General features: G+C 43.2%; 2 protein-coding genes and 1 long non-coding RNA gene across 5 annotated transcripts; 1 reads left to right on the top strand and 2 right to left on the bottom strand.

The window, feature by feature from the left end:
• The first annotated feature begins 16 nt into the window (after positions 1-16).
• On the top strand, positions 17-5,925 carry LOC121689693 (uncharacterized protein DDB_G0271670-like). The gene is made up of 8 exons (XM_042069725.1): positions 17-231; positions 962-1,093; positions 2,011-2,094; positions 2,282-2,756; positions 3,601-3,744; positions 4,572-4,674; positions 4,920-5,103; positions 5,739-5,925. Exons 1-8 carry the CDS (start codon positions 205-207, stop codon positions 5,766-5,768), a joined length of 1,179 nt encoding a protein of 392 aa, XP_041925659.1. The 5' UTR covers positions 17-204; the 3' UTR covers positions 5,769-5,925.
• LOC121689695 lies at positions 1,029-4,957 on the bottom strand. 2 transcript variants are annotated; one of them, XR_006024848.1, is made up of 3 exons: positions 1,473-2,289; positions 1,258-1,336; positions 1,029-1,115 (listed from the first exon to the last, which is right to left on the bottom strand). It is a non-coding gene; the product is annotated as an uncharacterized LOC121689695 (long non-coding RNA). The 2 variants fall into 2 exon arrangements; XR_006024849.1 differs by adding an exon at positions 4,878-4,957 and having other exon boundaries at positions 1,087-1,336; positions 1,473-1,648.
• Positions 5,926-7,433: 1,508 nt separating the features above from the next.
• Positions 7,434-21,165, bottom strand: LOC121690231 (polyadenylate-binding protein-interacting protein 2B-like). 2 transcript variants are annotated; one of them, XM_042070664.1, is made up of 4 exons: positions 20,980-21,165; positions 9,887-10,047; positions 9,387-9,557; positions 7,434-8,369 (listed from the first exon to the last, which is right to left on the bottom strand). In XM_042070664.1, the coding sequence occupies exons 2-4, from the start codon at positions 10,034-10,036 to the stop codon at positions 8,313-8,315; spliced, it is 378 nt and encodes a 125-aa protein (XP_041926598.1). In that variant the 5' UTR covers positions 10,037-10,047; positions 20,980-21,165; the 3' UTR covers positions 7,434-8,312. The 2 variants fall into 2 exon arrangements, with proteins under 2 accessions (XP_041926598.1, XP_041926597.1); XM_042070663.1 differs by lacking the exon at positions 20,980-21,165 and adding an exon at positions 20,245-20,397.
• Between the last annotated feature and the right edge of the window lie 904 nt (positions 21,166-22,069).

Below are 22,069 nucleotides of genomic sequence, written 5' to 3'. Positions count from 1 at the left end.
GCCAAACATCTGAGCCAGTCACAACGGGCAGCTAGTCCAAAGCATTGTGACATCATTACACCAATATTCTATTCAGGCCACAGAGGGTAAAGTGAATGCCACTTTAGATCTATTAAATCAGATCTGGATATTTTATGGACTATACTTACTAGAAGTGCAAGAAATGAAAGATTCAGAGTGTCCGTATCAGTAACAACTTAATAGATGAATTCCAACTTGAAACAATGGAAGGTACAGTGTAAATGTTTGACAAACCTATTTCTTCTCTCTGTTTAATTAGCCAGTTATGACATTAATATAAGATAAAGTGATAGAGTAATAATAATTCTAATGGAGGCTCCAAGTTGTTACTATTGGACCTTTCCAGTAGTCTAACCTTGATGAGATGACAGATAGTGATGTACTTGATGAAAATGATGATCATTTAGTACATAATACAAGTCATACTTATTGAGAATACTAACATGAGTCATTTGGCAATGTACATAAACAATGTTTTCTGATTTAAATATATAAATGTCTCACTCAATACTGTGTACAAAAAGATTTTTGGAAAGTGAGTTAATCTGTTGGGGCACCAGTATCAGAGCAAATGACACCAAAAAAAAGAGCTGGCTTTGTGCTTGGAAATACACTTGAACCCCTAGAGTTGGTTGTTGAGAGAAAGATGTTGCAAAAGCTCCTTAACATTATGGACAACACCTCACATCCACTGAACATACTAGTCAGACAACAGTTTATCAGCTGGAGGTTGCTTCAACTTCACTGTAACAAGGACCTTATATCCAATTATTTTTAACTTCTATTTATATGTGTGATATATGTTTATTATTAATTGCTGCTGTAACACCATAATTTCCCTTTGGGGGCTGAATAAAGTAATCTATCTATCTATCTCCTCTCGTGCCCTTCTCCCTCTATCCTCTCCTCCTGCTCCCTCGGGTCACTGATGCCCCTTCAGCCGGGAGTGCTGCAGAGCACCCACAGGGCGGACTACAAGCCCTTCACTGAGGCCTCGCTGCAGCTGTACCAGTTCCGCTGCCAACCGCAGAAGAAGCTCAACCCGCCCTTCTATGCCACCCCGCCACCTAAGGTAAGCACACAACATAGGATACCTGTCATAGGGTAAGGTAAGCACACAACATTAAAAAAGGAGAACTGTCATATTTACAGTGGTTTGTTTCTTAAAAAACTCTGGTCTTCTGTATTATCTTCATGATTAGACAATAACCATTAGTTATACCTACCGGTACTCACCAATTATTATAATGAGGGAAAAGGGAAGTTTGAATCGTCAAGAAGTACCGGTAGTTGAGCAGAGATGTGGCCTGTCGGCCTGTATCATACAGAGGAGTTGGTTATGAATTCTTCTGTAGTGCAGAAGGAAACTGCCTCCATGTTAAACATACAATGCAGACTAAGTAGTTGGCAACAGAGAAAATGACAATTAGAATCAGCATCCGTTTCACCACCTTACTGATACTAGATTTCTTGGAAAAGATTTCTTGGTTCCTCAAAAGGGGCCATTTGCTGGGCAATAGTTTCCTTCCTTACATAAACAGGAAGATGGTGCCCTTTTCCGGAGTCATGCCATCTCTTCCTCTTTAGTGTGCCCACACCAACCAGCGTCCGCCCGCAGATTCAGGCCCTTTGTGGACATCAAGAGTGGCTAGTCAGTAAAACTGACTTTTTAGGCATTGTCAGACCTGTTTATCACAACTAAATTATTATTTTGTGCATATTTGTCTGTATTGTATTGTGTTGTGTCTATTGTCGTGTGGTATGTGATCCTGTCTGCAATCAAATTGCCCATTTGGGACAAAGAAATAAATTGAACTTAAACAATGCATATTTATTCTTGTTGCCGATTAATTGGAATTTAGAGGACAGATCAGATCAAAGGTCTCTCTCCCGGTCCTTTTTTTCTCTTTACTTTTTCAAAAGTCGTGTTCATATATATAGCCAGTATTTTTTAAGTCCCATTTCCCGCGTTTGTGAATATGCTTGTAGATTGATAAGGACACGTGGACCAAGTACCGCAAATACTGCTACAGGACCACCAACAGTGTCTATGGAAGCTCCTCTTTCACTCAGGTACGTCTGTCCAGCACCGTTTGCATTTGCATTAGAGTCTGTGACAACTGATGAGGGAGATAAGTGTTCAAGGATGCTAGACAAATGCCATGTCTTGAACAGTTCTTGGAGAACAACAACAATAGCAAATAATAATACTAAAAAATGAGCTAATTCTTTGGGGGGGATGTGGGGTTTCCACTCACAGAGGGGGAAGTCCCTAGTGGTCTCTGTCCTGGACAAAGAGCGTGAGGAGCCAAAACGGAACCAGGCGGCCAACTCAGCTGCCAATGCGAAACCCTCTGCCACTCCCCCTCGAGCAGGGTGCCAGGACACCACGGTGCCCCCTGCCGAGGGGAGCAAACTGACCGCTTGGGCCTCCCCACCCGCCACCTCCGCATCCCAGACCTCCTCGTCCTCTTCCTCCGGCCCCCCCACCGGCCTCTCGTCGGCTTCGTCTCCCTCAGCCTCCACGCTCACCACCACCACCACCACCACCCCCACCCCCCCGCCTCCTGCCCAGCAGTCCCACAGCTGTGCTACCCCCGCCACAGCCTGCCCTACTAGCAGCCACATCAAAGAGGCATGGAGGTCAGACACCGCTCCGGCAAAGGAGGCTGCACCAGTTGCCAAGGAGACTGCGAAGGCCACGGACAAGCTGCCACAGATTGGCAGTGGAGAAGGTAAAGCACGGCCTTATACAGGTTAGAAATCATGGCGATCACCCTGCACTCAGCCAGTAATATTCCGCAGCCCCCTCCTCCACAGCTCTGTATTGAGTTGGCTATGCTTAAAAAGGTCAGTCCTTCCTCTCCCTAACCCATCAATAGCAAGTGATGACCCATTAAAACCCTTGTGTCCTTTACTACTTGGCCAAATTGTCAGAAGAACCATTTGGCAGATATATGGCTACCCCAAGCCTCTGTGGCAATCATTTAGACCTTAGTCCCATCATTGCCTAATAGCAACCGGACACATAAAGACACCAAGGGTATTCTGAGCAACCATCCCACCCTATGGACCAAACCCGCAGGGCTGTGTTTCGTACTATGCCTTTGGTACAGATCAGCCATCAACAAGATCAGAGGAAACTTGTAAGCAAGACTGTTAGTGTGTATCCCTGGGTAATGTGGTCTGTAAACATATTAGCTGTGGAAATGAAACAGTTTGAGGAGGAAGTAGCGGAGATGGAGATTGCAAGTCCGCGTCCCTCCGCTGATACAGTTGACCCCCTCCCCCGAGGGTTCTCCAGTGAGTGAGTTTTCACTCCGGATACGAGGTTCTGCGTCTAGTCTCCCAGATAACACAAGTACACAGCAGAGAGCCAAATGTTTTGTGATAATGGTTCTGCCTATCAAAGTGCTGAAGATGGCTCTGACTTGATACATTTGGTTTGATTACATTTGCTCAGCAGTGAAACGACAAAACAAATAAAAAAAAAAAGAAATAAAATAAAAAAGCTGTTTGTTGGAGACTGAAGGCATTTGCTTATTGTGTCACTTCTCTGGCGGTGTGTGTGTTGTTTAGGTGGTGCGGCTCAGCTGCAGGAGCAAACAGAGAGGCCCAAGACCATCGCCTACGAGGACTTCCTGTCGGACATGTGCCACTCGGTCCGTCTGGAGAGTCTGCTTAATCAGCGTTTCGCTTCGCAGACCGCCACCATCCTCAAAGGTACTGCAGGCAGCCTTTACCCCTCTCTCTCTCTCCACTGTTACAATACCACACAGAGTCTGATGGTATTGCTAATTTAAGTTGAGCAAAAAAAAAAAAAAAAATGCATATCAAGTCTCAAAATGATCCAAAACTATATATGGACATTTGGTTCCAAAATGTTGTCACTTGGTTTTTCAAGGTGTGCTTTGCAGTGCATTGCACCACTGTTTACACACATATATGAAAACATGAAGTGGCTCAAGTCAACAAGCCACATGTATGGGAGGAAGTGAATTATTGCATGTAGACATGGTTGATTATTGCTATTCAAGATTTTTGAGGTTTGATCCATGCATCACAGACCAAAAGTACAGGTGAGGTCTTTGGACCTTGCCCAGGTTTACAACCAGTGGGTTCAGGAAATGTGTTTGAATGACAGCTCTAGGGCTGCAAGCACTCATCCACCGTCATCCACCACCATGGGTGCATCAGTTGGGCAGCCGTGGCCTACTGGTTAGCACTTCGGACTTGTAACCAGAGGGTTGCCGGTTCAAACCCCGACCAGTAGGCACGGCTGAAGTGCCCTTGAGCAAGGCACCTAACCCCTCACTGCTCCCCGGGCGCCGCTGTTGTTGCAGGCAGCTCACTGCGCCGGGATTAGTGCGTCCTTCACCTCACACTGTTTTTCAGTAATTCACGGATTGGGATAAATCCAGAGACCAAATTTCCCTCACGGGATCAAAAGAGTATATATATACACACTTATACTTATCAGTCCAGCTCACCTTTAGAAAACAGGTGATAATTGCCCGAGTGTGTGTGTGTGTGTGTTGTCTGTTCTGTAGGGAGTCAGCCAAACTACACCACCAGCTACAGGGAGAGTTTCCACAACCTCCAGCAGGACAAGAAGCCCAAAGTCAAGCTCCCTAAACCTGAAACAAAACAACGGTACTCCCTTTCTGTTTTTTTGGAAGTCAAATAATAGCTCATTCAGCTACTGACATGTCCATCAGCTTTACCAAACCATAGACTGTACTAAACAGTACCAATTAGAGCACTAACCCCTTTAACCTAGGGGATGAAACATGATTAACTTATTGGGATGTGATGTGCTCAATTTAATCTTCTACAACTTCCCCATGCAGCCTTACGATGCTGTTACTCAAGTGTGGTGCCTTCCTTCTCTCTTCCAGGCATCAGTACTTGGTGTCGGAGTATGCAGACAAGTTTGGCCTCCTACAGCGGGCATTTCCTCCAAGAATGTCCCTTAACATCGCTCCGGTCAAAGTGCCACGCCCACAGGTAGCCAGCCAACGCACGGACCCTCTGCCACAGAGGTTCCTGTGTTCTGAATACATGGCTAGTTTCCGCCACCCGGTAAGGTCAAAACAACATACAAATATACACATATAGAACCCTGTATAGACAAAAATATACATATGCACATTTCCTCAGGTGATAGGCAGTGCTAAATAAAAATCATTATACAAATTAAAGATTTTGGTTAACTGTTGCTGCACCTGCAGTAGACTTTTGTGGGTGACAATCAAATGCAAAAAACAAATATCAGTACTGAATGTTAGAAAAACCATGATGAATTACAGCCTCCAAATGTGTGTAGCAAGGGCACCTGCAGGAATACATGTTATGGTACGGGGGAAAGCTAATTAAATGTTTGTATTAAAAACTCCAGCAAAACTGGAGTGAAAAACCCTCCTTGGTGTGAGATGATGTAAGGTGTCTGAAGTGGCAGTTGTGTGCTAGTCCAGCACAACTGACCTTTAACTGGACATCCATGTTTGGCCTCTATTTATCTTGGCCGTGAGCCACCAGGAGTCAGAGGAAATGTGCAAACTGCAAGACCAAACAAACGAACAAAAAAATAGTCTAAAAAAAGGTCCGAGTTTTTAGGCTGCTATTAAAACTTGATAAATGTGCAGTTTAAGTACCTTGTCCAAATAAAGGGAGTGCTATGGATGCCTGTGGTCATGATCGATGTCTTTCCTCCTCAGATCACCATGGCCAGGCCAAAGACATGCTGAATCTTGAATCTTCTACTAGATGCTGATGGATCTCACAACCATCGCCACCACCATAATCTTCACAACAGACAATACAATTATCATTATGTCAAGATTGTTAAAGTTTCAGTGATGTTATTTTGCATAAATAAAATAAAAGTTAGGCCTTTTGATCTGATATGCCTTTCAACTTCAACTGGTATCTTGTTTGTGTTAGAGTGAGGAAAATTAACTTTAACCAAGGCAGTGATAAACAATATTTTGTGAAAACACAGCCAGCAGTTTGATCCACTGATGAGGGCGTGACCAATACAGCAGGGCAAGTGATGGGTCAATTTCCGATCCTGATAACCACAACGCAGTTGTTCAAACGTAAACTCTCCAATCAACTCAACCAGCCAATGTTTAGTTGCTAATTAAGATTCTTGGTGCGCTGCCAGGGAGGGAAATTGCCTCTGGGAAGTTTCACATTAGGGGCCAATGTCCTGGAATAACAATAGGCAGGCATGTGTCAGTGGTATCTGGAGAAAACTATGGCAGCGGACGTTCAGGCCAGAAATGGCATCACAGTCTGAGCACTCGGAGTGGGAATGGTCTTGGGGGTCTAGCAATGCTGGTTTTGGACGGTCGACCCAGCACAGAGCAGGTTCTTCACTCCTGGTGGCTAATGAGACCTTTCCAGCTGGCTCTTCCCAGCCCCGACGCATGAAATCATTCACCTGAGTGTGACATAACCGCAGCAGCCAAAATAAACAATGACTTCTCAACGTTAAAGGTGCTCTAAACGATGCAACGAGGCGAAAACATTTTTTGGCACTTACAGCAAACATCACCTCACCATCCGCTAGCTGTCTGTGTCCTGAAGACAGTGTAAAAAAAACAACAAAAAAAACACGATCTCTGTGGACAGCCCAGGCTCCAAAAACGGCAACAAAAACAACCTAGGCAAACCTAGCCCATAAAAACATATACTGTTCCAGCAAATCACAGACGAGATGCACGTTTAGGAGAGTTTCAATTGCACGGGAGGGAGGGGGAGGAAGTAGCGAGCTAGCTCTGTTTTGTTTGAATGTCAACAGAAGTGACGTTACCCAGCATCGCTTAGAGCACCTTTAAGAGCATTAATATTGTAGAGGTCACCTCCACATCACAGGGTACATTCACTTCACTAGTAATTTCCTCTGGTGCTGATCTTTAGAGGTTGCTTAAAGGTGTAGCCTCCACAAGAAAAGTACACATAATTACTACACACACACACACATTATCTACACAGCTCTCATTACAAATAAGGAAATACAATCAGGGCACTGAAAAATGTAACAAAATAATGACATGACAAAAACAGGACCAGTTGAATGTTGATAATGTCAATACCATCCATACAGTTCATTGTGGACTGTATTGTTTTAAACCTGGAATTAGGTCATGGTCAATCAAAATTTGTGAAGTTACAGCACTGTGGAGGGCTTAAGAGTCAGAGTCAGAGATCTCCTATACCATTGAAAAGTATCATTTCTTGTGGTTGTAATTATCTGACGTGAAAGTACTGTATTCACCCTTAAGTCATTGCCTGGCTCTTGTGACAACTATGCTCCGATGCTGATTTCACTAGATATTGAATGGTATTGAATCTTCAACAGACTTGAACAAGTGACCAAACAAAAAAAAGACGATACAAATCACCTGCACTTTTCAACTTTTATTTGTCTTTTTTTCTTCATTTTTTGAAATGAATTTTCATACTTTTTTTGTCAGGATTTCAACTCAAATCAAAATGCGATTCCATGGGAATTTTCCCAAAGCCTTTCCTTATCAATCCGCCCACATCAAGAGGCCAACCAACGAAACACGTTCAAACAAACATCCAATCACCTGACCCCCTTCCCTTCCTCTCCCGCCCCCAACCGCCTGGCCAACAAACCAAACAGAGGACACGGCTACTTGAGACGGACATGACAACTTTCTCCTGAAAAAAAAGGACAAGAAAAGAAAAAAAGGAAAACAACAACAAAAAAAAAAAAACACTGCAGAACATGAAACCCTGATTGAGCAAATACTGCTATACCACAAAGACTAACATGATCTGTCTTTTTTTGTAATGTTTTGTTTTTCGTAACTCATAAAAGCGCGAGAGGAAAAGAATTGAGAGTGGGTGAAATAACATTGATCTACTCCAGAGTATTATGTAGATAGAGTGGCTCCAAAACAAACCAAAAACAAAAAAGAAAAAAAAAAAAGAAAAAGCTCCGTTGGCCACTGTTCCCCTTTGTTTTGTTTTTTTAACATATACTGAACGGATACTTTAAGGAAAAAAAAAAAAAAGAAAAAGAAAAAAAAAAGGCTTACAGACGAGGTTCCCACCCAGAGCCTCCCGATCCAAGGCTTCCCCCCATAGCATCATCATCTGCCCCCCCATCCCCATTTCTCAAAACAAGTATGTGTCTGTTTACATGTATGTTTATCTGTGTGTGTGTGTGTGTATGGCCACGGTCACCGTGGTCACAAGAGTCTCTGTTTATGTCTGTGTGTGTGTGTGTGTGTGTGTGAGGGTGGGAGGGAGGCCCTCTAATATTTCACTCCCGGGACAAACTCCTTCGCCTCGGGGTTCAAGCTGCTCTTGCGCTGTGTGGATACAAAGGGAAAATCGACAGAGAGAGAGAGAGAGAGAGAGAAAAATAGAAAAATGTTAGTCTAAGATCCAAGCATTCCTGCAGTATTTTGTAACCACTGGGATTACAGTCAAGTAAATGAAGCCTGAGCCCAATCTAGGTTCCATTATGAGAGTCCTGTGACATCTGTGGTGATGAGGACACAGTAGAGCACAGCTGCACTCTGGGGAATGCTGAAGGCATTTTGACATGGGGACCCCATACCAGAGCACGCTCCTTTGATATTCTCCACCACCACAAAATTGGCTGACCAATTTTAGGTGAAATTTAGGTGAAATGACCAGATGTATGGGACTTAAGGCCAACGCCCACTGGCGGGGGCTGATGCCCGTCAAGTGACGCCAAAGTTTAAAACTCCATTACTTTTAACGGAGCAAAGCCCACCGGCAGCAGCTGACGCCCGTTGATGCCACCGTTTATAAAATTCTCTTGAGCGTCAAATCCATAGACGGGAATGTCGTCGCCAGTGGACGTTGGCCTCTAGACCAGGCTCATCTGGTTTTTACAAAACTAGTGTGGTGTTGGCTCTGCCCATCAATATAAAATCAGACAGCATATTACTTCACTATCCCTCCTTCAGAGAAATAATAATAGTATTTTATATAATAATTCTATATAACAAACATATAAGATATATACTGTATTTTCCAGACTATAAGTCGCACCGGAGTATATGTCGCATCAGTCAAAACTTGTCTCATGAAGAGGAAAAAAACATAAATATATGTGTTGCACCTGAGTCGCAGGACAAGCCAAACTATGAAAAAAAAAGTGTGACTTATAGTCCGGAAAATACGGTAATATAAAATAATAATGATCATAATCTTCCACATTTCAAAAGTTTTCTATATATTCTGTGAGAGTGAGGCTCCTGGAGACAGCAGAGGTTTCCCATTGGGTTTGTTAAACGCTGCGTCCTCCTCCTCTCGTCCACACAGTGCCATGGAACCCTCAGAGGACTGGCGCTCACCACGATGTCCTCCTGGTTGCCGTCGTTGACCGACAGACCGTTGAGCTGCTGCTGGATCTGGCCCACCGACGGGAGGTCCCTCGCCGGGATGAACCAGTCCTGGTCCTCCTCGTCCAGCATCTCCTGGAAACAGCGCTCCAGGAACTCCTGCTCCAGCAGCTCCTCCTCCACCTGACCAGGGAGAGGGAGGTGGACGCGGGGACCGAGAGTGAGGGAGGTGGGACCAAGTGAGGACGAAGAGGAGGAAGTAACGGACGTTGTAAGCAGTGTTCAAAGTAACCCCCCAATAATAATTAAGTTAATAATATCAAATATCACCAATGAAAATAATGAGTTTTCATATTAACAAAAAGCTAAACATACAAACCAAACTGAATTCATTAAATAACTGTAAGGTCTAGAAGCATTATCTGTGCCTGTAGTATGAATGTGTACATGCACACCAATATGAAGGAATGTCTCGGAGCATGAAGGTGTGTGTGTGTGTATCGTTTCCTCACCTGCCGATTGTACTCTTCCTCGTTCTCCATCCACATGTACTCGGCAAAGGGGTTGGACTCGCCCTCTGAATGCCCATTGGCCACCGGCTCTTTGCCCTCCTTCCCTGGAGCCCCACCCCCCGGCGTCTTGGCGACCTCTGGCCCACTCATCTCAGCTGGCTCTGCGAGAGACCAATGGAGAAAATGGACTCAGCAAAAAAACATAACAAGGCCAGCACATCTCCACAGATATACTTCCCTATCCACACACACCTGCCAGTCAAATTCTTCATGTTAGTTGGGTAGGTTGTTATTTAAGCCAATCAAATAAATGACCAGAGGGCCGCAATCATTTCTTGCAGTGACATGTCCCCATCACCATGCAACATGTCCTTCTGAAAATACCTGACAGGCTTACAAAACCAAGCTTGCAACCCACACAGACCCAGCCAAAAGTCTCAAACAGGACTACGCCTAACTCTGCTTGAAAGAAAAACAGACTCTGTATCTGTTAGAAGTGTGTACACAAGTGATTAAGACTAGCGAGGTTCAAATTCCTCCTAAACACCACAGGGGAACCATGACCTCCATTCAGGGTGGAAACAAAAACTTCTCGCTCCGTGAACAAGCTGCACCGTCCTCTACAGATACTAGAAGAACATCCACATGTGTGCTCGCACACACACACACACACACACACACACACACACACACACACACACGCACACACACACACAGTCTCTTTCTCCCTCTCACACACACACAGTGTCAATGGAATCAGTGTGACAGCAGACCTCAGAGAGCAAATCAGGGCTGCCAGCACAGGCACACCCTGAGAGGAGGCCACACATTGGTCCGTGGTGAGGCTGTGCTGACTGGCGCACTGAACTCCCGAGTCTCGAGGCATTCCTGCTCACCTCTATGGAAGATTTCCACTCTCCACCGTGCAGTGGCTCTCCCTTCCTATGCCAACGTCTAAAGTCTCACAGACACAAACGCACGGCTCTCTTAAATGTTCAGTTGTGCGTCTAATGGCTGTTCCATGTTGTCATTTGAGGCAGAGCCCTTCATACTTCTATGTGCCAAGAGGGCAAATGCTTGCGCTCTTAACTTTGCGGGCCAGAGACTGGTCGGCAGAAAATTAGGCCAGTGTTGTAGTTAGTTTATTGCAAAGAGCAGTAAACAGAGGTCAGTCCAACGCAACTTTGGTCATTTTAAGCAGCATTTCAAACAATCAAACTACTGAAAAGTCTGGATATCAACAGATCTCAACATAGCTGAAAGCAATGGGGGAAAGCTTAAAGTTATACCATAGTTTTTGTAGGACCATTTTGGCCCTCATCTTCACTACTATGGCGTTTGAGCTCCTGAAGCAGAACTATTTTAAAATGTCATTGTCCCCGTACTCATTTGAAATCTTAATGTGGACAGCAAATCCACAAACATCTGAAAACGATGACAAAGACACTCATGTTCCCTTTCTGATCGGACTTTATCAGCCAGATTTTTCTTTAACTTTCCACGACTCACTTTGACTTCTGCTACTAGCCTGTCAGTGGTGAATGCAACACTACAGACCGAAATACAAACGTTACTAGTCTTCCCGTCTTTGGTAGCATCCGTAGTGCAATTGAAAGTCGGCATTTGACCATGGTGACAATTGCGCGAATGGTCTTGTGATTTGTGCATTTCAGGTGGCCCCATTACTGTCTAGGTGTCCCATGCAAACAAGATTCACAAGCCCCATTAGAACTCTTCCTGCTCATATGGAGGCCAGTGTAAAGTGCTCCGGATTGGTACTGTACTGTGACCTATCTGTTGTCTGCTTGGCAGTGTCCCTGTCTGGTTCTTGTCGTCTCCGTTGCTTGGAGGCGCTGGCAGGGAGCACATTTATTTTGGCAAATGCTGGATATCACTAATCCTCTGCAGCCCAACCCCTCCCTCCCTTCCTCACTTGTTCACTCCCTCCATCGGAACAGGTAATCCAGAGGAAGAGGAGCAGACATTGCATACTAACTATGGACATGCATCAAACCAGATACACCGCAGTTTGCTCAATGCGAGTCACTGTGTGAGTTTGAGTGTGTGAGTGTGAGTGTGTGGGGCTTCCAATTTCAGTTCACCAGAGACTAGGTCTGGCTTAAGTGTGACATTTAGGCCACATCCACATGTACCAAAACAATCAGAGTGTAATTGTAGGTAATGTCATGTATGAAAACCAGTATTGCTAAGCAAGAGAGTTCCATTATCAGCATCATAGTTGGCCCCACAAAGCTTCCGTTTTAACATTCCATATGTTATCTTAATGCAGAGGAAGTAGATTGGGGCCCAAATAGAATGTTCAAGCATTGTTTTTGTTTTTATTGTTGAAAGGGTCTATAATGAGTGTCAAGTCGAGGGAAGCTGAGGTGTGGCGATGACATCATCGATACGCAAGTATGCAGCTGAGCCATTGAATGAACACATCCATCAGCACTGACTGTGTTGCTGATGCACGTTTCCTCATTTGCCTTACACACACATCTATCCTTCCTTTATGCACACATCTCTGTGACAGCCTATTGGTGGATCTAACACATAGGCTAGTCCCCCCCTCCCCCCCAGTAGTAGTCCTTATACAAAAAAGAATCTCAGCTCACTCTCTTCACACACTCACCCAATCTTTCCTCATTGTCTCCTGCCAGACACACACACACACACAGAAAGGTGACCGCTGCCACTCTTCCACTGCGCTCACCCCTCCCCTCCACACCCCTCCCCTCCCTCTCTTATGACATAGGAGAGTGAGCTGGAACTCTTGTTGCATAAGCAGAGGAGGAGGGAGGGGGGTTGGATTATAAAAAGCAGCGCGCTTGGCTACGTTCACACAGGGCGACGGGCCCGAGCCACTTTACACAACACCCTCATCCAGAGTCCCTCCCCTACCCACCCCGCCCTGGGACGAGGCCTGAGCCGCACGTCATCACAGCTGTGGCGACGGCACTACATCTGGGTCAAGCTGATCACGTTTACCCTCTCATTTTCACAAGGAGCAGGGCAGACATTGATTAAGGAAATGCAAAACAAAGAGAAAACAGAACCCCTTAAATAAAAATGGGCCTGTTAAATTGACCGTGGGCCAAGATATTTTCCACATTAAAAAAGTAAACACCATAAAAATGTACATGTACACACAGAGATTGTGCTTCTCTGTTTCCAGGGCCCCCTCATTTTACAGTGAGAGTTTTCCACATATGAAGCCAATAGCTCACACGGCAACTCCTCGACCGAACCTTGGCCAAAGGGCCATTCCAAGCCCACCTCAGGACACAGACGGACGGACACACACACACACACACACACACCTACCTGAGCAGATCTGGGATCAGTGTGAATATTGCTCTGAGGCTTTGAGTATGGGCTAAAAAAAGGCTGCCAAGCCATTTGCTGGACTGCGCCCCTATTAACCCAATGAGTGTAAGCGTGTGTGTAACGACACCGTAACCATCGTTCTTGTCTGGTGTGACACATAGACCCCTGCACCAGCAGCCTCTCTGACATTCTGCTGACAGAGGATCAATTATTAACACAAGATGAGGCACGCGTGCACACACACACACACACACACACACAAAAAGAGGCCACTCTGCTCCAGAACAGTCACTTTCCAGTTTCCAGGAGGCTCTACTACTTAGGTGAGAATTTACCAGATCACCCCCATAAATGTTCTTTCCATCCCAAGAAAGAGCAAGATACCCCATACCATAGGCCTACAGTTCAACGTCCCAGAGAAATATAACCGTAAGTTCAATATGCAGGCCTAGGCCTAACAAGCCCGACAGAAGCCACACAACAACCTTTTATAAATAATAGCTAGATGTTTAGCTCAAGTCTTCTGGGCAAGACTGTAAGCTTATGCTTCACTGCTCAAGATCAACAATTTGCACTAAAAACAACAATTTATAACCTTATGAGTGAATTCTAATATTGGCTCATAGGAAGCTAATCAACACAGGTCCGTTTCAGTGCAGAGACATCATCTGCTAGAGCTGTGACAGGAGAAACACACAACCCGACCGACACCACCAAACAAACATCTCCTTAACTCACACCCAACTGCTGACCAGGCCATGTCAGATGCCAGAGGGAGGGAGGGATTAAAAGCAACAGAGGAGCTAAACGCAGTGCCGGAACAAGGCCTTCCCCGCATCTCTAATCCAACCCGTATTCATTAGCAGCTTAAAAAAGCAGGTTAAGACCAGTGGGGTCGCAGCAATCCAACTTGGGAGTCTCTTTAGGTGTTCGGGAGCAGTTGCGACTCCTGCTCCCCAGAGGAGCTAGACAGTGCTGTGGTACCCACAGCCAAGGTCATATGCTGAGAAAGAATGGAAGCAGAAGGTGCGCTAAAATGTATCCCTGCCCTGTGGTAAGGGTCTATGGGCAAAGGAGCTTACCATGGGACTGCATTTAAATTGCAAATTTCACAATGTGAACAGTCCGCTAGGAGAATGCCTCTAGACTTGCTCACCTGGTATAACGGCTACTCAACACCTAAGGGCCTCTAGGCTGAGATAAGGTTCAAGTGACAAAAGAGGAATGTAAGTGAAGGTTCTCTCACACAGAGAGAGAGCGAGAGAGAAAGAAGGAGAGAAAGAAAATAAGAAAGGGACACACACACACAAGGCTTCCAGATAATGGTGTAGTGCTGGGCGGTATACCGGTGTATATTTTCGTTATGATATGAATTTTTAATATACCGCCATACCGGTGTATTTGCTTACACAACGTTTGGAACGCTGCGCCGTGCGACAGTGTTTCAGACGGGACTTTTTTCACACGCACGCATGGTGCGACTGCGAGGCATAGTGAGGGTAAACACAAAACACCTTCAGTTTTTCCCCTGAAGTATGACCCTTAAGGCTTAATTTCTCGTTAGGTAAGGGGTTTATTTAAGGGTGTTGCACAGAATGCCTTAAATTGTTTCTTTAGTTAAGGAAAAACATTAAGGGATACTGCATTGAAAGGGATTTACCGTCACGAAAATTCTATTGAGATTGTTCAACAGCTGTAACTAGCTGGCTAGTAGGTGATGTTAGTTAGCAACCCACCGAACACAGTGAAGTTTAATGATCTTATCATTCATCTCACCTTATTATTCGCTGAAATTATCCAGGTCGCAAGTAAAGCATGTTATAGACATGAACTGAGCAACAATAGCTGGCTAGTTAGAAATGATCCTGACTGTCATCAGTGCACCAAAACTAACTTTTTTGTTAATGTTTTGCCTAGCGAACCGAACCGAAGCTTGGCAGGCTAACAAGACATCCACATGAAACGTTAGTCTACCACTAACGTCATGCAAACCACACAATAACAATAAGGCATGTTTCTGATAGGCCTATTTGACAGAGTAAGCATATTAGCAGAGAGGTTTTATTTTAAAATTGTATAATTTTCAAAAAAGTATAATTATTGCAAGTTGCACTACTTTTTGTATTGGTTTTATACAAGAGGTTTGTAAAATTTGCACAGTAAAAGTTCTGTATTTTGACAGCAATTGTCTTTGCATTCTGATTAGATTCTTCATTAAAATCATGAGTGGCTGTTTGTAAACAGCATCATTTTCTGGGGCCATGCAAAACTGCATTACCACTAGTGTGGGGTTATTCTACATGACAGTAAAATAGATCACCCTTAGTCAATGTACTGCAGCAATTCCTCTCTCAAACTGTAGAAAATGCTGTGAACATCTGATTATGCATGGAAAAAAAATCCTGTCATATACCGTGAAACCGTAAGAATTTTGAAAAATACCGTGATATACATTTTTGGTCATACCGCCCAGCACTATAATGGTGTCCTTCATTTGTACTCGAAAGTCGTTTTCCCAGTTGTTTTTACTAGTTACAAACAGGAAGTTGCAGATGAAATATCCACTGAAGTTGTAATTCCCACTTGTCAACTCGTTTGAACCCCAAGTTCAAATTTACATGAAGAATGCATCCAGCCATATTAAATGTGAGCCGCTTATGAGCAATTTTATCCTATTGTGTCTCATAGTATCCCATCTCTATCTGTAGCAATGCTGCTACGATGTATGTGCAAAATACTGTGCAATGCTTCGCTTCAAACTGGTATTGCTGTATCTGGTAATAATCGCTAACAACAGACAATTGCAGCATCTTGTTCTTACGACCTGTTAACAACTGGAGCGCATTCAACTCCGCTTTTACTAGGATGTGAAGTGATGTCATTCAGTCACCAGATACAACTTATGAGACAAACGAAACGCAGCATAGCTACACTTTCAAGACTCCACACAGGTGATCCACAAATGGCAATAATAAGGGGTCTAAAAACGTATCTGTTCAGCTTACACTTAATTAATTAAGTGATTTTATGAGTTATGGTTTTGTGTATTTATGGTATTGTTTATATTCATTATTGACCGACTGTTGATAACAGGGCTTGAAAACTAAATAATTTTTCAAACGTTCCGTTCCGAACGGTTCAGGTAGGCCTATGTTTAACGTTTTCGTTCTTGCATGCGTTCCGCCACCAACATATCGGTCCTGAACCAGTTCGGAACACAAAATATCGTTCGTTCTTAAAGTTCCGGCAGTGTTTGGTGGGCCTATCAAGTCTATTTTTGTGGACTTTACCTTAGAATAGACGTAGGCTACTCATTATTTCCCCTTGATTTAGCCTATATCGTAGCTATGCCCAAAAATAATAAATCACAGGCGGCATCCAAAAACATTCAGATGGGCTATCCATCCCATAACCTACAGACTTACTGTAGGCCTAACTTATGCCTAACAAAAATATTTCTGGATACGTGCTAAACTCCTTACCTGGTTGTAGCCTAAGTTTTATCCATATGGAGATCTTCAAAGGCTTGCGCTATAATTCCAACCCTGTTTATAAACTAACCCGTCTGTTGCTGACAAGGCCTATCTCAAATTTCCCGTTTAACTCTTCTACATAGAATAGGCTATAATTGCGCAAACATTTCAAATCCCGACTTTAAAACGACAAGGCGTGGACAGGCAAAATAGGCTATTACGCATAGGCTACAAACAATTTCCAAATCAGTTTCAGTAGCCTACGCTACGAGCTGGCCTAAGATCCAAAGTGGCAGACGGATAGGTTACATTACAACAGCAAGACAAAATATACACATTTGGACCAAAGGTCCATTTATTCGGTTTTTTTTTTTCAAACTGCAGAAATCAAATTATTAGGCTGTTATATAGAGAACGAAAAAAAAAACGTTATTAACCGGTTTTGTGGATTTCAGAATAACGTTTCTGTTCCGGAACAGTTGAAGACCGTTTTGTTTTCGTTTCCGTTTCCGCTCCTCGTAAAATTCCGTTTGTTTTCGTTTTCGTTCCTTGAACCGGTTCGGAGCCCTGGTTGATAATGACATTATTGATATTATTGCTATTTTCCTTAATGTAGTCTTACCAACTTTTTGTTTGTGAACAGTTTACTGTTCAATTTTAACTATAGTATTATTTTATTTTGTAAGTAGCTTTGGACAAATGACATAACCATAACACTCTCCTCTTGAGGCAAGTCAATCAAAAGTAGTGACATTTGGATGCCCAAAGGTTAGCAACACTATGCAGTTCAAACAACTTAAATTACATTCAACTAAATTCAATTACATTTAACAGTTTATTTGCTGCTGCAGTTGTTAACCATTTCTTCATCTTCAAATGTAACCCACCTGACCGCTTTATAAACTCAACCTTCACAAAGCCAGCAAACTAATCATCCCACACTTCCATTCAATGAACACGGAATCCTTCACATTCAACAAACTAAATCAAAACTTTATAAACTTCTACTGAAATCTGCCCCACAAAGAGTCTGAGTTAAGGTCCACGGATTTGACACCAACTCCATTGATTTTCCCATTTACTTGAAAGCTCATTTGAACAGTCAAAGGTGGCAATTATTTAGATAACAGCTAACTATACCTGGCCATTGGTGTTCTTGATATAGTGAAGGTGTGTCATTTGACAGCAACAGACATGATAGTCACCAACTCTGGACTGGAATGACAAATTGGAGTGATAACAAAGAAAGACAACAAACCGAAAACAGAAGGCAGGAAAGGGGAGAAGAGGACACCTCCCCTCCTCCTACTTGCTCTGCCTGTGACATAAAAACCTGCAGGTCAAGCGGACAAATGTTCAGTCGGCCAAGTGGGCTGTTGGCATGCAACCCGAAGGCTAGGGGAGCTTGCCAGCAACGCTGTTGGCAACTAGTAAGGGTGGGAGAGGAGGTGGGACAGGAAAAGGGAAGGAACACATGCGAGAGTGAGAGAGATAGAGAGACAGACAGACACAGGGGCTGTGGAAACCAAAGAGTCTGATAAACAGCTCCTATTTCCAACTCTACTGATCATTGCCAACCAGGTGTGAGATGCCAAGGAATCTGATGCCAGTTTATCTTAGTTGTACCCATGTATCAGGGAGCCTGACAACTGAGATACAGGATGTAAATACAAATGCATTTCTTGGCACACAGATTTGACCATATGACCCCTAATCAACAGCCTAAAAAGGTAACGCACCCCCGCAACAATGCCGCAATCTACTGGTTTGAATCTCAGGTCAAACTGACAAACCACAAATTGACTGATACGCAAGTGGACCAAGGCGAAAACAGCTGTTATGCTGGCCTAAAAAACTTTGATAACACGAGAACAGAAGAGAACACTGGTTTTCAATGTCGCCGCTAGACAAGTGACACTTGTGAGGCGAAACAAAACACAAAACACGTGTTGCGATGTCTAAACGAGTGTTCAGAGTTAGATGAATAACCGACCAGCCAGCGGATGCCTACCAGATACAGTGTATTAATAAGCTTAGCTTCCATACAAAATAACGCCTAGGTTACATAATTGCATCGCTGTGTGGCGAACAGAGATAATAAAAATACTAAATAAAATAAAAACTTTAATGGCGTGTTTACAATCAGTAACAATGTGACAGCGCTGCAAGATTACATAGGGAACAAACGTAATGTAACGTTATGCGACGCCTAACTAGTTACTGATTCCAGCTAGCACAACGTTACGGACGTACACCTTGAAATAACCATCCAGGACACTGGAGCTGAAGTTCACTAACGGTTGTTGTGCCACATACCTAGGCTAATAACACCAATCCGTCATTGAACTAGTATACGTCAACACTGGATTTAATTCACCCACATGTCCAAAGAGCACCGTCATTAGTGTGATAAACTAAACAAACAAAACCATAGTAGGATGCTACACATAAGAGCTAACAGTTGGCCACTCGTGCTGACGTACCCCCAAACTAACGTTAACAAAATTACGTGGACGTTATCTAACTTTGCATATTTATCACAAATGCAACAAAACATTTCAATACTTCACATGGAAACACAGACATCTAACATTTGACCAACCTAACTTTGTAACTGTAACATTAACTTTTTCCGAGCAACAAAAGACATAAGTGGTAGAACTTGTAACGTTAACGTTAAAACGACGTATGTTGTCGTTGACATAGCTTGGATGGCTATCTAACGTTAGCGTGCTATATTCAGGCAAAACTCCATATCCCGCAACTGTGTTACTATTCGGAAAAACATGTTTTCAGATGTTAGCATCTATAATATCGTATCCATCAATAACCTCATTTCACATGGGACTTTATATTTCAGCAACAAATTAGTTAGTTAGCTAGACAGTCTACTTTTAGATCTGACAAAGCCTTTTCCCATCAAGGTTAACTGTTCGCTGCAACAGGCCGCGCTACACTTATGATAAGGGACACGACTAGCTAGCTAGCTATAGCATGTTAGCTGGCTTTCAACTGCCTCCTTTTTTGTCTAGAGCTAACGTTAACTAAGTGCCTTTCAGAAGACAGCGGATGTCTATGAAGGACCACTGTAACAGTTAGTCATTTATTCACTACTCCACTACTTGTTCAGGAAGATGCCATAATTTATGAAAATAGTAGTAACTAGGTAAATTTCTGACCTAATATTAGTGACAACGCACGACATAACAATGGCTAACTAACGTTAGCTAACATTAACATGCTTCTATCCGACAACAAAGTAAAATGCTTCAACTGGCAAATTAATTGAAGGCTGACAATCGAGTAAATTTACTTGATCTGACGAATTAGATTACTAACGCCTGGATACCTTGCCTAACGATATTTTTTTGGTGGACAAAGAATAGCTAACATTAACGTTACTGCACGATTGAATAACGCTCGCTACATCTAACGTGAGGTCCAGGCTTGCAAAACAAACATGGAATATGAGGAGATATTATAGCTAACAAATACATCTCGATTGCAGAATGGCAGTGTTGACAACCGACGATTGAAATAGCTTAATACCATTACCTGGCATGTTTTATCTTGTGAGGTTCCTCAAAATTACTACGAAGCTTATTCCAAACAACGTGTGGCACGATAATTCCTTCACTTGCAGCAGGGCAGCTACCGCTAGCTAGCGTTGGCTAAATGCATTATGGACACGATGGTCATGTGGTCCCAGCTTAAACAAACATTCAACGTTGCCACCTCCTCCTTCGAATACCCCCTCACAACACGCACACATGCGTGGCTTCCTCGAAGAGAATGGCACATTTCTTCCACATAAACTCAAACTCTAAAGACAATTGATAATATAACAGACACATAACTAAGCAAATATAATTGCAAAGAGTGAAAAGGCAAGAGTGGCTCAAACTTAGACGATGTGTGTTAAAGACTAGAAGGAATCACCCCCATCGACTTGCACAAAACAACGCTGCTGTCCTTTGTCGTGGACAAGCAACTTCAGATTTTAACCTCACCAAGAAAATCCCTAGTAGCCCATATGTGCCATTTCCCCCATAATGTTGTCAACATTTGCATGATCTGGGGAACTAAAGGCAAATATAAAAAGTTTATATTTTGCAAAACGGTTCGGTTTAAAGAAAAGAAAATATGCACATGAAATAGGCCTATGCTATGCGTAACATTTGCACCCAAAGGAAATGGGATATGCGAGTCGAAACAGCATGACATAACCTTTTGTAAAACGTTATTATAGACTTAGACTATCTGTCATGAAGCTGTAAATGGGCTACTCACCAAGTTCAAGGTATAAACAGCGATTTCAACCAGAGGCAGTAGCCTTGAAAATGACCAAAAGCAGCAATTCTGGTCAGTCAGATGACCAAGAAGAAAAGGATGAATAAAATAAAAGAAATATGTTACAATTGATGCAAATGTACCCCTTTTCTTTACAGTTTTGTCCAAACAGCTGCGCATTTGTTAAAAAAAAATGTGCCACAACGGCAAGCAGGAAACAGTCACGTGACCACAATTGTGCAAGTATACACACTGATTGGTAGTTTTACGTTTCAATCAACATGGATATTGACATCATTTTATTACAACCACAATACAACACCATTCACAGAGAATGTTTTATGATATCATAAAGTATCCTATTTAATTTAGAAATTATGTATTGGTCATTATGCGTAAAGCAAACGATCGAATTCACTTTGTTCAAGGTCTCAAAAATCGTAGACAGAAACATTACATTTTTGTGCGCCCTACTAACCTATAGTAGGCCTATAGGCTAATTTTCGAAACTGAATCTCCTCGTGCGTTTTTCAGCTGACTCGGTTGCTAACAGCTGTTTCACATAACGTTAGTTTACGCCTAGACCTAGGCTACTTCGCCAGCTAGTAGGCTGCCTCTAAACTATCCTCTTTCCTTAACTTGAACATAGACATTTTTTGAATTTAAACAAAATGAATGACGATGTTGACAGAATAACTGCAAATGCTGCGCCCTGATACAAGAAGCTAGGCCTATTTGATAGCCCACTATCGACTTGCAAAAACCTCTATAACTGTATAACTCGCAGTAGCTGCACTGAATTCTGTGTCCATCAAGTGGCGCCCAACTCAAATGTTCTAACCTTCCGTAACATGCTGCAAGTATGAGGCTAATTAGCACGTCACATGATTGGCCCAAGTGTGCCGTTTTATATAGGCTAAATATAAACAAATCTGCACTTTTGTGATATGATTGTAGTTTTTCCTGACAGTTCTATCAGGCCCGAGAGAGAGGAAAGCAAGGCTGCAATCACAGTCAAAGACACTGCTCATTCATACTGCCAACCAGATAGGCTACTGTCATTCAGGCCATCATTACTAGGCTACTCGAG

This window comes from Alosa sapidissima, chromosome 18 (assembly GCF_018492685.1).
Source record: "Alosa sapidissima isolate fAloSap1 chromosome 18, fAloSap1.pri, whole genome shotgun sequence".
In the NCBI taxonomy this organism is placed as follows: domain Eukaryota; kingdom Metazoa; phylum Chordata; class Actinopteri; order Clupeiformes; family Clupeidae; genus Alosa; species Alosa sapidissima.
The sequence above is the reverse complement of the archived record's forward strand: the minus strand, read 5'-3'. Positions and strand labels throughout refer to the sequence as shown.